The sequence below is a fragment of the Diabrotica virgifera genome, chromosome 5 (assembly GCF_917563875.1).
Source record: "Diabrotica virgifera virgifera chromosome 5, PGI_DIABVI_V3a".
In the NCBI taxonomy this organism is placed as follows: domain Eukaryota; kingdom Metazoa; phylum Arthropoda; class Insecta; order Coleoptera; family Chrysomelidae; genus Diabrotica; species Diabrotica virgifera.
Window position 1 is genome coordinate 115,776,515 of NC_065447.1, and position 20,186 is coordinate 115,796,700.

General features: G+C 32.0%; 1 protein-coding gene across 1 annotated transcript; it reads right to left on the reverse strand.

Moving 5' to 3' along the window:
* Positions 1 to 409: 409 nt before the first annotated feature.
* Positions 410 to 17,262, reverse strand: LOC126885113 (keratin, type II cytoskeletal 1-like). The gene is made up of 4 exons (XM_050651540.1): positions 17,161 to 17,262; positions 10,019 to 10,208; positions 1,170 to 1,399; positions 410 to 1,072 (listed from the first exon to the last, which is right to left on the reverse strand). The coding sequence occupies exons 1-4, from the start codon at positions 17,173 to 17,175 to the stop codon at positions 566 to 568; spliced, it is 942 nt and encodes a 313-aa protein (XP_050507497.1). The 5' UTR covers positions 17,176 to 17,262; the 3' UTR covers positions 410 to 565.
* Positions 17,263 to 20,186: the final 2,924 nt, after the last annotated feature.

Sequence of the window (20,186 nt, forward strand, 5' to 3'; positions counted from 1 at the left end):
CTCTCAATGCAAGACTATCACAACCCAAAAATTACCATTTTTTGTTTTTTATGAATCTGTAATGGTAATGGGTAGTCTAACATAATGCAAGAGTATTATAACTTAACATTAATATTGTTTAATAATGTCTTATATTAAATTTTGATTTATAATACTCTTTCATTATGTTAGACTACCCATTACCATTACAGATTCATAGAAAACAAAAAATGGTAATTTTTGAGTTGTGATAGTCTTGCATTGATGGTGCGATATGTTAAAATTTTTAATTAATTGTTTTATGAAAAGGACATAAGAATTAGAAACTATATACTAAAACTAATGTTGAACAAAGCAGGTTCAAACAAAATTTAGATTTCTTCTAGAAATTGTTAATGCAGGTTATTAAATCGGATAAGAGCGATAGTAATTTTGTTAAACAATTATTAATTTAATTAATTTTTGTAAAAAATATATACATAATATTATAACAATATAAAAATCTTTTATCACAATTAGTCAAATACTAATTTAAACCATTTTTTAATCATTGGTTTACGCATTTATTAGTCTGTTTCGTACTTTTCTAATATTTGGAATGTCCATGAGAAACACTGGAGTAACTCGTAGCTCCACCACCGTGCCCTCCAGATCCAAATGAAATTGATTTTCCAATAGGGATTGAAGATCCTCCTCTATATACACCTCCATAACCATGACTACTGCTCAAGGAAATACCTCCTAGGCTTTCACCGTGTCCTCCAAGAGAATAGCTTCCTCCAAGGGATCCGTGTTCCAAACCACTACTGATGAGGCCGTGTCCTCCTCCCAATCCGCCTCCGAGTCCACCTCCAAGTCCGCCACCACCGCCTCCAACAACAATGGGTTGAGCAACTGGTACTACAATAGTTTGGGGTACTCTAACTGGAACAGGTTGTGGTACTGTAACTGGATAAGGTTGTGGTACTGGAACAGCGACGCGTTGTGGAACTGGTACACGTACTGGAGTTGGAACGGCTACAGGTACTGGACGATTTACTACAACAGGGTACGGTCTGGGAACTTCAACAGGTTGAGCAACTGGAATTGGAACCTATTAAAAAGCAAAATAAATAAAAATGGTACAATAATATCAATATAATATAAAATATGCAATAAAATCATATTTTTTACGTATATTGACAACTTACTTGAACTGGTCTGGGGACTGGAACTTCGACAGGTTGTGGTACTGGAACTGGAACTGGTCTATTGACAGTAACTGGATAAGGTTGAGGTACAGGAACAGGTACTGCTCTGTTTATGGTAGTAACAGTAGCACCACCACCTCCTCCTCCACCTAATCCTCCCCCTAATCCTAATCCTCCTCCAAGTCCACCTTCATAGCCTCCTCCGTAACCACCGCCCAGACTGATACTACCTATAAATTTTATAATATGTACCTATATAAATATATAATACAAGAAACTTGAAGCTAAAATCAATGTCATTACAAGAATTAATATCAAAATTAAAGTCATTAGAAATGTATAAACATTTTCAATTTCTTTTTAATTCATTTAATATTTTGTAGGAGTATTAAGGAATCTTTCTTGTTGGAGCTTTTACCACGCTGAGCAGATGAGTTGTGAATTATTTAAATTTCCTCGGTATCCAATTTCATTAATAATTTTTAAAAATCTCAGGAGGTGTAACCAAAGAAAGTATTCCACCTGTTGTCAATCTAGTGGTAAGGGAACGATATTTATTGTCGTTTTCTGTGCTACTTCGATTGATAACTTACTTTGTTAAAGTCATTATGTTTCCGGGTTAATTTAATTAATTTACCTAATCTAATTTATTTTAAGTAATTTTGATATCAATTCTTGTAATGCTATTGATCTTTGCTTCAAGTTTCATTGTATTAATCGCGGAAACCCCTCCGAACATATACACACTTATAAATGGGATAGCAAGTATATATACAGGGTATTCAGAAACTCTCCTGACAAACGAAGAATAGAAATTCCTTAGAAAATTTGAAGACAATTTAACCCAATTCATCTACTCTCCGTTTCAAACGTTAGAATCAGTATGGTTGTATATTGCAAGCGGGTTTGCCATTCTTTGAACTATCATAAATAATCCTCCTTTAGTATTACACAGCAGTTAACTGCGATAATCATCTACAAGTACCTGCCTAATACTACCTTTCACGGCCTCTGTCGTGAAGAGCGGCAACGTTGTCAAAAATTCTGATTTAGTTCGCATGAGGCTATCCTTGTACACTGAATAGCATGTTTGAAATACACTTTAGTCCGAAAATGCTTCCTAAGGGAGTTAGAGCTCTTTAAGGGCCAATTTCTCATATCGAGTTCAACTCCAGTTTAACCTGAACTTCTAGTAAACGTCAGTTTAAAGTCAAAATCGTCTTTCTCAATTCGCACGTTCAACCGAATGGCAGTTTAAACTTGAACGATGCTTGAACGGTGGAATTCGGCCGTTCAAAGATTTCAGAACTCAGTTCAGATGATTTCATGTACTACGCATGCGTTGTATTTACACGAAACGCTGGCATAATAAAAATATATCCTATTTTATTATATTAAGCCTAACGATAAACGATAACATTATTTGTGTTTTTATAATATTTATTTATAATTATTAAAATGACTATTTGACTATAAATACTTAAATTTAACTTTATTCAAGAACAACATAAAAAAGATAGTTCAAAATGGCGACAGTTTTTTACCTTTTGCCATCTATTGGCATTTCTCGAAAGCTGTAGAACGAGCGCTGACATGAACGGGCAATGAGAAATGCATTCCAAACAAAACCACAGATCACGGGTGAACCTGGTTCAACTGAACCATAGATTAACGCAGGTATGAGAAATCGACCCTAAAGATGGTGTCGTTTAATTAGTTTTCTTAAAATAGCTCCAGAATGCTTCTGTTTAGAAAAACAAAAACTGTTTAGGACAACGTTTATTTTTTTTTATAACTTTCTTGTCATTAAATTTTAAGTATTTTTGACACTGGATTATTAAACTCTGCGGTACTCTAGCATTAAAAGGTACTATTGCTTTACGGTATGATTCACCGTTTTCTAGAAAAATCAATTTAAAAATTTTTCGTTTTTTTAATTTGAAAAAAGTATTCAACTGTCTAGACTGTCGGTATAGACAGTCGAGTTAGCAGAGGCGCAGTCGATCGACAAGTTTAGTGGATTTGCGATCGACGGTTCGAGCCTCATCCAGGTCATGAAATTAATAAAAGGCCAACGCCGTAGTAGAAAATTCAATAGAATCTACGACTTGGTCTGGAATAATTGGCTTCTGATCGGCCTATGGAGGAGCGGTACGGCAAGGGATAAGGGCTTGCGGCTTGGTGATACTCCTCCATAGATCCCTACCGAAGGACGTTGACGCCTAAGAACGGTGTATATATATATATTAAAAAAAACTATTTTGAAAAACGAAAACTGGTAGGTTTATTTATCTTGAAGAGAAGAATAAATTTTACCAATTACGGATTTCTAGTATCAATCATAGGCGTCCGTTTTGGGTAGGTCAACTAGTATCTTATTTATTTTTAGGTATTTTATCGCATACCTTTTTTGTTTTTAATTTTTAAGCATTTTTAACACTAGATTATCCTAGTACTAAAAGTTACTCTTGCTTCTAGTCGATAAACTACACCGTTTTATTTAAAAAAAATTATCCAATTTTTTTCAGTTAAAAAAATGAAAAAGTTTTCAAATCGATTTTTATAGAAAACGGTGCACCCTACCGACTTAAAGCAGGAGTAACTTTTAGTACTAGGATACCTCAGAATATAATAACCAGTGTCAAGAATACTTAAAAGTTAAAGACAAAAAAGTTATGCGATAAATAACCGTTGCCTTACCCAAAACGGACGACTATGACCGGTACTAGAAATTCGCAATTGATAGAGTCAATTTATCTCTGGAATCTAAGGGCCGATTTCTCATATCGAGTTCAACTCCAGTTTAACCTGAACTTTTAGTAAACGTCAGTTTAAAGTCAAAATCGTCTTTCTCAATTCCCGTTCAACCGATGGCAGTTTAAACTTGAACGATGCTTGAACGGTGGAATTCGGCCGTTCAAAGATTTCAGAACTCAGTTCAGATGATTTCATGGACTACGCATGCGTTGTATTAACACGAAACGCTGTCATAATATAAATATATCCTATTTTATTATATTAAGCCTAACGATAAACGATAACATTATTTGTGTTTTTATAATATTTATTTATAATTATTAAAATGACTATTTGACTATAAATACTTAAATTTAATTTTATTCAAAAACAGCATAAAAAAGGTAGTTCAAAATGGCGACAGTCTTTTGCCTTTTGCCATCTATTGGCATTTCTCGAAAGCTGTAGAACGAGCACTGACATGAACGCGCAATGAGAAATGCATTCCAAACAGAACCGGAGATCACCTCGTCGCCTTAATACTATAACAATGCTATAACTTGGTAACTCAAAATTAGTAGTTTTGAGATAAACGAGTTTAAAGATTTTAAAGATATTTGTGCTGCTACCATGATGTTGGTAAATACGGAATTCACTCTGCGGCTCTAAAATACTGTTCCTTAACTTTTTGGCAACTGATTTATTTAGGAATATGGTGTAAATTTGTTTTCCAATATGGAAAAAAACATGAAAAATTAAAGTTATCAAGTTTTAGCACTACCATAATGTTAACATTTGGTAATGTCGCATGTTGTGCTAAGTCGCATATAAGTGAACTTTTTAACACAACTAATATTTTAAACAATATTTTGTTGAAAATTAGCCCTCTGCCATGGGGGTTGCCAGATCTGCTAACAATTCTCGAATTCTTGCATTAAAATGAACCGAATAAACAGATAGCAATTATGTGGTAAGTTCAATGCTTTCAGAGAAACACGTGCTAAAACTGGATAACTCGAGTTATCTAGTTATAGCATTCAGTGTATGTCGTATTCACGATTATTTCGATTAAATAATAGCTTGATAACTTATCTTGTCAAGTTTTAGCACTGAATATTAGTGGCATTTGAGTTTTATCAACTTTCGTCAATCATAAATAAATACTTAACCCGTTTGAAGTGAGCTATCAAGTTTTTACACAATATGGAGGCAAATAAAATATATCTTGTGAACTAGTTATCTCAAAAACGTCAATTTTGGAGTTATCAAGTTATAGTACTAAGGCGACGACCTGTGAACCCGGTTCAACTGAACCATAGATTAACGCAGGTATGAGAAATCGACCCTAAGAAGCGTAACAAACGGTTGGCAACGTCGCTCTAGTTAGTAAACACTAGCGTGAAACCGTTGTGAAACGTGTGACATAGTTAAAGTAAGTATATTTTTTATGGAAAAAAGCTTGTTTTAAATACGGCTATATTTTTGATAAGTTTCATTAGCTTCCTAACTTTCCGGTGCCTGAGAAAAAGTACAAAAAAATGTGCGATTTTAACTAATTATCTTAATAGTTACATGTTCTCTGTCAACACATGTAAACACGCTATTTTTCAGTTTATAATAATTTACGCGGGAAATTAGAAAATTCACAATGGGGCTAATTTGATCAGGTCTGTGGGGCGAATTTGATTACAGTTTTTCTGAATAAATCTTAAATTAGTGTTTTCTTTTCAGAAAAATGGTTCAAAATTATATAAGAAAACTTGGTGTTCGTGCATATAAGTACTATGACGAAGTAAGGGTGGAAAATGCCCTCCAGAAAGTTCTTGAGGCAGGATGGTTCTTAATACGTCGCGCTGCCCAAGAATATAAAATTCCCTATGGGACCTTTAGTAACCGCTATAATGACCGACATGGAAGAAAAAATGATTCACCTTGACTTGCGAGATATAAAATATTTAGCGAAAAGTGTTTCGGATGCCGAGGGTCGACAAATGAATCTTTTCAAAAACAACTTACCTGGAACTGACTGGGTATATTCATTTAGTCCATGTGGTGAGACCGCTCCCGTCTGAAAATATTTCTGATTCGGTTTCTTTGTGGATTCCTATTCAAAAATGTCCCCTTTAAACAAATCTGGAGGGTGCCGAGCGGAATTTTTGAGCAGAAAAATCGTTTAAACAATTTTTTTAAACAAATACAAAAGATCACGTTTTTTTTGCTTTCGAACATATATTTTTAGGTTTCTTGGGTCATTCTAAACAAGAAACGTATCTGGTAATTCTTCTTAAAAATTGATAGTTTTCGAGTTATAGGCGATTTAAAATCTGAAAAATATGTTTTTTCGAGGCTTAAAACCTCATTTTTAAATTAGTATTTTTGAGGTTGTCAGATACTTAAATTGAAGACTGAACATTCCGCTTCCAGATTCTAAAGAGTGATCGCGTCTAACCTTAATTTATTTATACCGTTGTTTTTTAATTGTTAAATATGCGTGTTTATCCGATTTTTTTTAAAGATTTTCCTCCGAAAAATATTTTTTCTAGATTCTTTGGTACACTCTAAATAAAATAAGTTTCTTGACATTTTTCACAAAAGTTAATAGTTTTAAAGTTATACGCAATTTTAAAATCCGAAAAATGTCAAAAAAGCGCATTATTGGATTTTAAATCGCTTATAACTTAAAAACTGTTAACTTTGAGAAACATTTCAAATTTAATTTAGAATGTCCCAAAGAATCTAGAAAAAATATTTTTCGGAAGAAAATTGGAGATTTTTGAAATAGAGCTCGCTGCACCGACAAAAAATCGGATGGACATGCATATTTTACAATTTAAAAACAACGGTTTAAATTAAGGTTAGACGCAATCACTCTTCAGAATCTTGAAGCTGAACGTTTAAACTTCAATTGAAGTATCTGGCAACTTCAAAAATACTAATTTAAATATGAGTTTTTAAGCCTCGAAAATGCGTATTTCCGCAATATTTCAGATTTTAAATCGCCTACAACTCGAAAACTATAAATTTTTGAGAAAAACAAGATACCCACAAGATACCCACAAGATACAATTTGTTTAGAATGACCCACAAAACTTAAAAACGTAATCTTTTGTATTTGTTTAAAAACATTGTTTAAACAATTTCTGCCCAAAAATTCCGCCCGGCACCCTTCAGATTTGTTTTAAGGGGACATTTTTGAATAGGAATCCACAAAGAAACCGAATCAGAAATTTTTCCAGACGGGAGCGGTCTCACCACATGGACTAATTACTGAGACGTCATAAAGAAGAAATTGCCCAAAATATGGCGACCAATATTAAAAAACCTAGAGCTAATGTTTCAAAAGAAACTTTAGTTGCCTGCTTCGAGAATGTGCATTGAGAATTAGAAAATATTCTACCTAATAACAAACAGGGTGATTGATTAGTAGGGTAAATAGCTCCGCTGTAGTAATAGATCGCAATAAAAGTTAATAGCAAAAATTTTAGCCACCTTTGAGCTTCACATTACAAAATTAGGTTGTTACAGGGTGTTCGATAACACAGTGGCAGACCAAACTTATGTTTTTTTAGATGGAACGCCCTATATTTTATTTTAAATTCGAAATCCTGTTAACTTCTCCATCACAAAAATATAAAGTTTTGTTATGTTATACAGGGTATTTACAAAGTTATAACCAATTTTATATGAAAATCGTAACAAGTTCAACTCCCTGTATAAATAAAAATAAGCAAAACAGCAATGGTTTATTAATGCCATATTTTTTAACGTATTGACAAAATTTTCAAGAATGGTCGATATTGCTAATTTTCTTTATATTAAATACAGGGTGAGTCAAAACGCAAGTACATTATTTTCTCAGTAATTTTAAATGGAACACCCTGTATTTTATATCACTATTGAAAAGTACCATTACCGTACTTTAATTTTTAGATAACATTCCCTACGTCTAAATTTATTAGTTTTCGAGATATTTTCATTTTTCAATGGACCAGTAGCGTCGCCACCCAAATCACCAGAATTTAATAAACTGGACTGATTTTTTTGGGGTTACGATAATAATGAAGTTTATAAAATACCTCCAACACCAAGGGATGACATGAAAAATAGAATACAAAGTGTATTTTGATGTGTTAATTTACAAATGCTCCGTAGAGTAAGTAGCTCATTCAATGATAGTTTTTAGGCGTACATAAATGTGTTAGGAGATAATTTTGAACACCTTATGTAATTAAATATTAAAAATATTTTATTAAAAGCAGCTTCTAATTTTTTCAAACATGTTTTTTTTTGCAAAATGTATTACTGATAAATTTTGTTTCGTTCTTTATTTGTTACATTGTTACATTTACATACAAAAGTAGTGTTTAATTGTCTTCACAAAATATTGTATTTTGTGTTTGTGTGTTTTTTTGTAAAATTTATTACTAATTTTCTTTGTTTATTTGTTGCATTTACATAAAAAGGTAGTTTTTAATTGTTTCAAAAATGTTGCATATAGTGATTGTGTTTTTGTTTGTAAAATGTATTACTAATAAATTATTTTTATTTCTTTATTTGCTACAGTGTTACATTGATTACCGGATTGATTATAATCGGTAATCTTCAATTGTCAATTCAGTCATGGCTTACTTAAAATTTAGATAAATTTAAACATCTAAAATAATTTGCTCTGAAAAATGAAAAGATCTCGAAAACTAAAAATTTGGGCATAGGGAATGTTATATAAAAATTAAAGTACGTTAATGTTACTTTTCAATAATGATATAAAATACAGGGTGTTCCGTTTAACATTACTGAGAAAATAATGTACTTGCGTTTTGACTCACCCTGTATTTGATATAAAGAAAATTAGCAATATCAATAATTCTTACAAATTTTGACAATAAATAAAAAAATATGGCATTAATAAACCATTGCTGTTGAGCTTATTTTTATTTATACAGGGAGTTAAACTGGTTACGATTTTCATACAAAATTGGTTATAACTTTGTAAATACTCTGTATAACATTACAAACCTTTATATTTTTGTGATTGAGAAGTTAACAGGATTTCGAATATGAAATAAAATATAGGGTGTTCCATTTAAAAAAACAAAAGTTAGGTCTGCCACTGTGTTATCGAATACCCTGTAACATTCTAACTAATTTTGTTATGTGAAGCTCAAAGGTGGCTAAAATATTTGTTATTAACTTTTATTGCTATCTATTACTATAGCGTAGCTATTGAGCTTTACCCTAATAATCAATCACCCTGTATTCAATTACGACGAGACCAATGTACAAGATAACCCCGGAAATAGGAAAATGATATTTCAACGCGGCACCAAATATCCCGAACGGGTTTTTAATTTTACTAAAGCAGTAACGACTTATAGTGATGTGTACTTCGGCTTCAGGATTGCTATTACCACCATATAATTTATAAGCAGAGAAAATGTGGTTACAATGGACTGAAAATGGTCCAAAAGGATCACCTTGCTGTACTGACAGATGCTGCTCTGCAGGCTCTCGATATAGTCGCACCCATCATTAATGGATAGATTCACAGTCATTTATGGATTGGTTTACTTTGACCTTTTTACCACATGCAAAACGTCTTGAAGGGCGAAAAATCATCATAGGAGATACCCTTTCTTCACATTTTACCGATGAGGTGACATTTTTATGCGAACAAAACAATGTGTGCTTTATATGTTTGGTCAAAAACTCAAAACATTTGACCCAACCACTTGATGCCGGTTTATTCCGTCCCTTTAAGATGGCTTGCAGGGAAACTCTTAGTGATTGTATAAACTGTCACCTAAAATTAACCACAATAAATAATTCATGATCGGCCGGCCGGCATTACATATTATGCTATTTTCATTCGCTTAAAAAGGTATGATCAATTATTTCGCCCCATTCAGGGTATGAAATTGTTCATCCAGTTTTTTGCATTTTTTAGTCAAAATCTTAATCAGAAAAATATTTTTTATGGTGAAATATTTTATATAGATCTTGTTGAATTATATAAGTAAAAAAATATGTAGTGAATTTTACAATTTATCATAATATTTTTGAATGAATAATTTTAAAGTGATCAATTTCACCCCATTTTACTTATAAGAATTTACCTCCATGTCCTCCTAAACTTCCGCCCCCTAAGCCATGCCCTCCATCAAGTTCAAGTGCTATGCCACCCCCATGACCGCCTCCGTAACCGCTTCCGATATCGCTGGAAAAAATGCCTCGCTTTTCATTCTTTTTTTTTGTAGCCTCGCCGCATGTGGCTACTGCGGCGACTGCTAAAACTATCGTTCCAATCTGAAAAATTGATGAATTATAATTAGTGTCTTTAATGATGAAGCGAGAAAGCTTATAGCATAAAAAATAGTTATAATATTTTAAGGGTATTACTTGGTACCTATTTAAAATCGAAAACAAAAGTATGGTACATCATAGTCTCAGATAGTACTAATCTTAATTATTCCAATAGGTTGGAAAACAAACCTAATAAACATAAATAAAAAAAAAATAAGAAAGTATTAAATGTAACGAGTATATCTCCTTGTTCATAATTTGTATCTACAATTTTATTTACACTTAGTAGCTTACAGAGTTTATAATAGAAAATAAAACTACATATTTAGAATTATATTAAGAGGCTAGGTTAGCGCGTCATCAAAACGGAAAACGCGTTCCAAGATTACGGATTTAATTTTGAATATTTTGTCGAGATATTTGGCACACATATTCGTAATATAGTAAAAAATGGCGGTACCAACGGAGCCCAATTTGAGAAATATGTATAGTCCAGAAAGCCACTGCGCATCCGTTAGGAAAAATATTGTAATTCGGATTTTTTGCACAATCTTACTCAAAAAGGACCCCTTTTAACAAATTTGCATGTTGCCAGGACCAAAAGTTGGTCAAAAATTTTTTAAACGTTTTTTTTTTTGTTTTTTTCCTAAAATTATTTTTTTGCGTGGAACAATTTTTTTTTAGGTTTTTTGGATCATTCCAAACAGAAAAGGTTTTCAGTGACTTTTCTCTAAAGTTGATAGTTTTTGGCATATAAGCGATTAAATATTGAAAAATGGCGAAATCGGCCATTTTTAACCCTCAAAAACTATGTGAAAAACTGAAAATTTGAATGTTGCCAATGTAGGTAGATATTCTTTAAACATCGATCGATGAAATGCCGAAGAGTTTTTTGCAATACATTATTCCAAACCCCTTTGTTTTTTAATTGCTAATCAAGCGTGCGCGACACTATTTTCCACCGTTGCATGTGTATACACTAGTATACAGTATGGTGCAAATGAAAGGAATAAATTCGTTATTTCGTAAACCGGCGACTTTAAGGAAAAATCCCGAAACAGGTCGATTTTTATTTTCAAGTTATGATATTGTGGCATATATGGTATACTAGTGACGTCATCCATCTGGGCGTGAAGACGTAATCGATGATTTTTTTAAATAAGAATACGGGTCGTGTGCTAGCTCATTTGAAAGGTTCTTCAATTCTCTATTCAGTAATATAAACATTTACATAATTATCTATACAGGGTGTCCCATAATTTAATTTTTTTTCAGTTTGCCAAATGATTTAATTTAATAAAAATTTTTGGACACCCTGTATAAATAATTATGTAAATGTTTATATTACTGAATAGAGAATTGAAGAACTTTTCAAATGAGCTAGCACACGACCCGTATTCTCATTTAAAAAAATCATCGATTACGTCATCACGCCCAGATGGATGACGTCCCTAGTATACTATATATGCCACAATATCATAACTTAAAAATAAAAATCGACCTGTTTCGGGATTTTTCCTTAAAGTCGCCGGTTTACGAGGCGGGATTTCATCAACCGATGTTTAAAGAATATCTACTTACCTTGACAACATTCAAATTTTCAGTGTTTCACATAGTTTTTGAGGGTAAAAAATGGCCGATTTCGCAATTTTTTAATTTTTAATAGCTTATATGTCAACAACTATGAACTTTAGAGAAAAGTCACTAAAGACCTTTTCTGTTTGGAATGATCCAAAAAACCTAAAAAAGTTTTGATCCATGCAAAAAAAAAAATAATTTTAAAATAAAAACAAACAAAAAACGTTTAAAAAATTTTTGACCAACTTTTGGTCCTGGCAACATGAAAATTTTTTAAAAGGGGTCCTTTTTGAGTAAGATTGTGCAAAAAATACGAATTAGAATATTTCTCCTAGCGTATGCGCAGTGGCTTTCTGGACTAGTAAGTATGTGGAAATTACTCTACAAGTAAATACAATATTGTATTGTGCCACCATTAATAAGAACAAAAAAAAAATACACTTTTTTCAAATAAACTTTTTTATCCCATGCATAGATTTTGGGTCATATACTACTAAAATTTTTATCTATGACAAGAAATCGAACATATTGTAACTAAATAACTGATTAGGCAAAATAGAGAAATAGTCCTGTCATTTTGACAAACCTGCGTGGGATTGCTAAGGGCCGGTTGTTCGAACGCTAATCAACAATGATCATTATCAAATAATTAATTACTGTCAATGTCAATTGTTAAAACATAATTAATTACAATTCTGAAACTATAATCAATTAATATAACAATAATTATTAACATAATTAATAATAAATCTCATAATTGTAATTAATTATGTTTTCAGCAACCCAAACAAAGTTGACATTGACAGTTTTGGTGACAGTAATTAAATATTTAATAATGATCATTGTTGATTAGCGTTCGAACAACCGGCCCTAAGTGTAATAGCACGATTCTCTTATAGTCTGGGCAGATTATCGGAGAATAGGCCATTTTTAAAACAAGTTATTTACCAACAATTTTTTTGCTGGAATCGAATCTTATGATTATTTATAATATAGGTATGCAAAGTCCGCAGATAGTGTGCTACTTTTTTTATAAACAAAATGGCGCCCGAAAATCGTACTTTTTCAATTTTTGCTCTATAACTCCAAAGATTTTAACTTTATATCAAAAACACCCAAATAAAAATTCACCCCAATTAAATTCTGCGTAGTAAAATAATTTTTCGCTATTTACTTCGACAAAAATTTTGCGGGATTTCCCAGCAAAATTTTTAGTTTTCAACTAAAATTTTAGGTTAGTTATTATTTGTCAATTACTAAATAAATTGACGACATAAAAGCTTTTTTGGTATATATTATATATTTGCAGAAGCCGATGGAAATTTAATAAACAGTTTAGCAACAACTAAATTGGTAATTAAAAATTTACGGTCGCTATAGTAATCACAATAATAATTATGATGCATAAGAACAGCTATGATGTTTGTATAAAAAGTAACTAGGCCTATCTAACCTACTTTACAAAATTAAAATTGGACTATTTAAGCGACCTCAGGAATATTTTAAAATAATAAACATTTTTTTGGCATAGAAAAAAATCGAATATCTCGGAAATATTAAATTAAAATTAATTATGAAATCAATATTATCGGTAGATACAACCGGTCAAAGTTGACGAGCAAGTATGGCGAAGATATAAATAATAGGAGAGTAATTTTTAAACCGTCACCTTCTTATTTCGGTCCTCTTTCTCAACACAAATCTTCAAATTTTTATTAAAAAATTCATAACATATATTATAATAAAAACTATCGGTATTACGAGTGAAAAATACCAAAAATACGAAAATTTCAATAAAAAATCAGGTTCGAGAAAATGGAATCTCAAAGTTCAAAATCGGTATACGTTAAAAAAAATGCATTTCTCGGCTTCCCATGGAGAAATTTTCTTCATATTTTTTTTTGTTCCCAAGTAACTCGAGTAGAGCCATCTAACTAGCGCATTATTAAATGTCAAGGTTGCTTTTGTTTTGTTATAATAAATTAATTTATTTATAAGAAATCAAAACTACATATTTTTTCAGTTATAGACTTTTTTTAAATAAACTGACCGCAAGTGAACCTTTTTAACGTTTAAAATACAAATATTCTAATTTGAAAGCTGCATAATTATTTAAACAATTTTTGTTTAAACAAATTAAAATTTTTTGTTAAAATAAATAAATAAATTTAATATAGCAAAACGAAAGCAACTTTGACATTTAATAATGCATTAGTTAGATGGCTCTACTCGAGTTACTTGGGAACAAAAAAAAAAAAGATAAAGAAAATTGCTCCATGGGAAGCCGAGAAAATGCATTTTTTTAACGTGCCTATACCGATTTTGAACTTTGAGATTCCATTTTCTCCAACCTGATTTTTGATTGAAATTTTCGTATTTTTGGTATTTTTCACTCGTAATACCGATAGTTTTTATTATTATAATATATGCTATGAGTCTTTTAAAGTTATGAAACTTTTTGTGGAGAAAGAACACCGAAATAAAAAGGTGATGGATGGAAAATGACCATGCTATTAATTATATCTTCGCTGTACATGCCGGTCAACTTTGACCGGTTGTATCTCAGGAAACACTAATTGAAATTAAACGTTTTTTTTTTTTCAAAGAAGCGTTCTACTGCGTTCTTTCCAAAACTGTTTTCATAATTTAATTCGATTTAATATTTCCCGAGATATTCTATTTGCTTATATGCCAAATGATTGTTTATAATTTTAAAATATTTCTGAGACTGCTTAAATAGTCCAATTTTAATTCTGCAGGGTACATTGGATAGGTCTAGCTACTTTTTATACAAAACTCATAGTTGTTCTTAAGCATCATAATTATTGTGGTTACTATAGCGACCGTAAATTTCTAATTAACAATTTAATTGTTGCTAAACTGTTCATTCAATTTCCATCGGCTTCTGGAAATATAATCTATACCAAAAGGGCTTTTATATCACCAAGCCATTTAGTAATCGATATATAATTACTAACCTAAAATTTTAGTTGAAAATTAAAGATTTTTTTGAAAAAACAAAACAAAACAAAACAAAACAAAAGATCTGCTGGTGCACACAGGTAAAAATGAGACATACTATGTGTACCAAATCTCAAAAATAATACAGGATGGTTCTAAAATTATGGGTCCTCAGAGAAATGGGCAAAATCGATAAAATACCCTGTAACTCGGTTATAAAAGTCGGTGAGGCAATAAATGTAGTATATCTAGAGAGAACTACATTCACCATTCAAGTATTTCCGTTTTCCAATGAAACACCCTGTAAAAATATTTAAGATAAATACAAACATTCGAAAAATATAATTTTTAACTCTATTTACTGTATGTATGTATAAAATAAATGTATGTATAAAAACATAAAGTAAGAGAACATAACGCACCCTCAGTAATATAGAGGCATAATTCAAAAAATTAGATTTTTTGTAAATCGCGTTTAAAGATTCTGGTTTCCAAAATTACAGCTATTTTTTCAAATAACATGCTTATTATTTTTATAAATGTGAAATTTGGCAGATTTGTTATTTGATAATTGCACTGTAAATAGCAATGAGAAAAAATAATTAATATAAATAAATTCCATTAATTACATGTAATTGAAAAAAATACTTTCAAGTTAGTCCCATATAGTACAAAAAACATAACAGAAATAAGGAACTGTTTAGGTTTGATCCCTTACATTATAAATGCTCTGTCACTGTTTATGCAAAATAGCGATCTATTATGAATTAGACCCATTTATTTATTATATTTTGCATAATATAACGGCTCAACTAAAAACTATTCTATATAATGCAAAACGTTAAAACACAATCTAACCAGGATTTTCGTCATAGAAAGACATAAGAAGAAAACTGACAGAGCGTGAAGCGACATTCTGAGTGAAATAGAAAAATGTAACAGAAAAAGATAAAAACCTGAAGACGGGATTCAACCCAACGTGAAAAAGATTAAACGCAACGAGAGATAGAGAAATTTCTGTCAAAATTTGGTATTTATGACCCTTAAAATAACACCAAATGCTAAAATTTATTGACCTGTGGATGTCTCGTCAACCGAAGGTACGATCAGTGGCGTGGTAAGTTTAGGGTCAAACTACGTTTTGTTCTAATTTTTATCATTGTGAGAATTAAAAAAACCAACTAATATTATTATCTCCACCACTTGGGGCGGTCACCTTTTTGGTTGCTTTTATTCTTCGGGACATATAAGCTGTGACCCATTTTATCACAAATTAAATATTACTAATTTTACCATCTTGTAGGGTAACTGCGTTCTCTTTCCTTTCCACTATTATATATATTATATCTCTCTTTGCCGACGTTTAAATTAGGACCCACTTGAAGCTCGTTTCAACACGCGCTTCGACCTCGTCGTGAGATTTCCCCTTTACTGATTGCTCCTCTGTAGCAATAAAAACCAGTGGTGGCCGGGGAGAGTGTGAGGGAGGCATAAATATATTTACCGAACCATTCATGTTATTTTTCTCCCTCTGTCAACGCTAACCGGTAGAGAATTTCATTTTGTGTCCATATCATTTAAAATCACAGTTAACACAAATTTTGAGTTGAGCTCTTATATTATTGAGGGTGCGATAATATTATGGTATTCAAAATTTAATTTAAAAATATTGCGCTGTAGTAAATCTTTAATTATTATTGAACGGTATATAAATATTTGAGTTAAAAATTTATCAATTTTGAAACAAAAATTTCTAAGATACATCAAATACGTGTTAGGCCTGGATCCCACGTACCAAAAAAGTTTATTAATAGCAAGCTGAAAATTTGTTAATAGCTTAACAGTGTCTAGTGGGACAAATTTTGATATATGGCAACACTGAAACAGGAGAAGTTTTAATTGAGGAACAGGCTACAGGTTTCGAACGTCAGACTACGAAAAGGTCCCATGTATTTTATCGGACAGAACCTCCAAGTGATTTTTTACGCTTTCATTATACGCTCATGCAAAGGTCAGACTGCTATTTACCACCAATATAATCCCTGTCATTTGACATGTTCTACGTGTCTGACTTAAAATGCTCAACATATTTTTCGGACAAACATTTTTCATATATTATATAAAGTTTGCTATTGAATAAACTTAAAAACAGCCTGCTAGATTTTACAATCACAAACTTGTCTGGATGACACGTTCCACAATTAAAACCACCTTCCACAATTAAAACTTCCCCTGTTCCAGTGTTCCACTTCACCAGAGTTTGTCCGACTAGACACCTTTAAGCTATTAACAAATAATTTTCAGCTTTTTTTATAAACTTTTTTTTGGTACGCTGGATCTAGGCCTATGTATTTTATAGAAAAAAAAAATAAAAACCATTGGTTCTTATTTTTTGTTTTATTTGAAATATACATACCAGAAAAGGCTTCATTTCTATTTTGAGATTAAAACGTACTGATGTCTACCCTTCTTCAAAGGCGGGTATATATACTATAGTTGGAGAGGGTATTTCTTCAAACACGAGTACTTACCACTGATTTACTTTCACCCGTCTTCTTTGTGGATCTGCGTTTGTTACGATCAAGATTGATGCACCGGTGAACATGTGTAATTTTTTGTTATGCGATATCATTGATGAACATGAAGTAAGGCGGTTTCTTTACTTACCTATATATTGTCCATTCTTCTTCGCAACTCGTTGACATAATCTTCACCAGCTACATCTTCTTCAGTTCGACTTCCAAACTCTAGACTCTAGATAATACGCGCGTTTTATTGACTTAAACGCTTGTTAGCATTGAACGGTCTTAAGTAAAATGTATGTAGTTGTAATCGCGCGTTATCAAAAAGCGCGTTAAGCGCCTGTCATGTGAACGGGCTCTTAATTATATGGTTTTTCAGATAGATAGGCTTTCGTCATTTTACGGAACTTGGGGAAAAATGTTGCAGATTTAAGTTGCAGAGGGAGATGGTTTTTTAGTTTTTTTGCCGAATATAATATAGATTTCTTGGATATCTTGGCTAATAGTGCACCCTATATGTCTGTGTAGATTTTGGCATTGGATCCGACCATCACTTGTAACACCGTTGCCGTATCCTCTATTTTTCATACTATCACGTTAAAATGTTTTTATGATATTATACACGAGCGGGACACCCGAAAAGAAGCGCTTAGTTTTCGAGATACTGACCACGGAAGGGTGAATGGCTAATTTTATTCATACTTTATAATTTCGAGGGTGCTGAAAACGAAAATGAGGTCTATATTGAATTTTATGTGGGGGAACATTGTCAAAATCGCAATTTTAACCTAAAAATAAAAAAAAAAATGAAATAGCGTTTTTTGCGTTAACCTCGCTACAACTCTGTTCCATTTTAATATTTTTTCTGAAATTTTTACAGTATATAGCTCTAACATTTCTGAAGATAAGGGTACCTGCTTCAAGTTTTCATTCTTATCATGATAAAGATTATGAATTTTTAAAAGAAAAAGGTGCGGATTTGTGCATTGCAAAGTTTAATCGAAAAAGTTGTGACGAAGTTTAAAATTTAGCTTCTTAATCACGTTTGTTTAAAAGTAGAGGGTACAAAGAAGTTTTCTGGTAAGATTTAGATCAAAATGTTTTAGAGAAAAAAAAATAGTGCAACTTTTAATGTCCACATTAGAAATCCTCAATATAACGCTTCTTTTTTGAGGAACAGACAATCTAGTTCTAATTTCTCACCTTTAGTACTATCCTTGGATTATAAGTTTTCATTTGACACCTCATTTGTCATTCTACCTAGTATAATGACGGAGAAGTAAACGTTCTTATTCTATTATTCTTGTAGGTACATTTAACATTGATTGAAATTATGAAAGAAATAGCATGGCAACAGTGTGACGCACAAACATAAGATTCAGCTGTGCGTTACATAGGGTGCACTAATACTCAAGATGTCCGATTTCTTTACTAACTCGGTGGACGGGATCGATAAATAGACGTCAAAGGAACAATTTCTGGAGGAATACTCATGATTAAGTCTTTCTGGAACGACTTGTAGATGTTTACGAATTAAGCAAACACTTTCCAAAATATACAAAGAATAAAGTGTTAAAATCCAGGGATCCTTGAAGTAGCTTCTGCAATGTGTTGTTCTTCTGAGGCCAAACAGATACCTGATTGCTATTTTTTGTAATTTAAAAATAACATCTACATGTTTTATCATAAACAATTGTAAACATAAACAATGCATTACGTATACATTAAAAGAGATATATTTGAATCGGTCCAGGTTTTTATTGTGAGTATATTAGAAAATATAGTAACATAAAAAGTTGCAATATTTGTGACTTGTTCCAAGTAATACTGGTATCATCAGCAAAAAGAAAAAAATTTCCATCGATTTTTAAACTAGTGATATCATTGATAAATATAAGGAAAATTAGAGGACCCAATACTGAACCTTGTGGTACCCTACATAAAATGTTTTTGAACTAGAATGTGTATCATTTGCTCTAACCAATTGTTTTTTATTATCCAAATAAGATTGAAACCAATTCGAAGAAATACCCCGAATTCCGTATAAATTTAGTTCTTTTATCAAAAATTCGTGATTTACATAATTAAAAACTTTGGCATAGTCACAAAAAGAGTGGCAGCGTTTGGCAAGATTATTGTTCAGCGCTTGGTAAGCCTCATGTAGTACAGAAAACATGGCATCAGTGGTACATTTATTATTTAAAAAGACGCACTGAATTTGTGATAAAATGTTGTTTTCAACGAGATAGGACATAAGTCGGGCTTTTGTGAGTCTCTTAATAATTTTGGTTAGGTAAGTACCAGTACTAATGCAGTAGGTCTTTAATTGCAGGCATTATATTTTTGACCACCCTTACGAAGTGGAATAATGCTGGTAGCCTTTAGGCACTCTGGAAATTTACCTTTCTCAAAAGTATCATTAATTAGTGAGATGAAGACATATAAAGCAACAATCTTAACGAAAAACAATAAACGTCAGATCACCATGCGCTTTCTCTCTTGCCGTTTCCCCATTACTGAGGATCGTGATTTCTTCCAATATTCCTAACAATTTTTCTTCATTGCTCCCTATCTTCAGCTGCTCTAATAGCTTCGTAGAATGAGTTTTCAGCTGAATTCCTAATTTGGTCGGACCATCTAGTTGGTGACCCTCCTCTTGATCTTCCCCCCGGAACGTTTCCAGAAACAATTAATCTATCCAAACTCTCGTCACCTCTACGAACCACGTGACCGAAGAATTGCAGAATTCGTTGCAGGCGTATTGTGGACAGCCTTTTTTTTAATCTCGAGTTAGTTTAGAATGAAAACGTTTGTCCTATGAGCTGTCCAAGGTATGTGCATTATTCTTCTCCAGCACCACATCACAAAGGCATCAATTTTTTGGCGCTCGCACCATGCGCTAGTGTTCGTTTATTTGATT

Bases quoted from the DNA above. Each gene is read 5' to 3' on its own strand.
- LOC126885113 (XM_050651540.1), bottom strand. The intron at 1,400-10,018 runs GTAAATTCTTAT...TAAAATTTATAG, and splicing joins AAGTTTAGGAGGACATGGAG to GTAGTATCAGTCTGGGCGGT. The intron at 1,073-1,169 runs GTAAGTTGTCAA...GCTTTTTAATAG, and splicing joins CAGTCCCCAGACCAGTTCAA to GTTCCAATTCCAGTTGCTCA.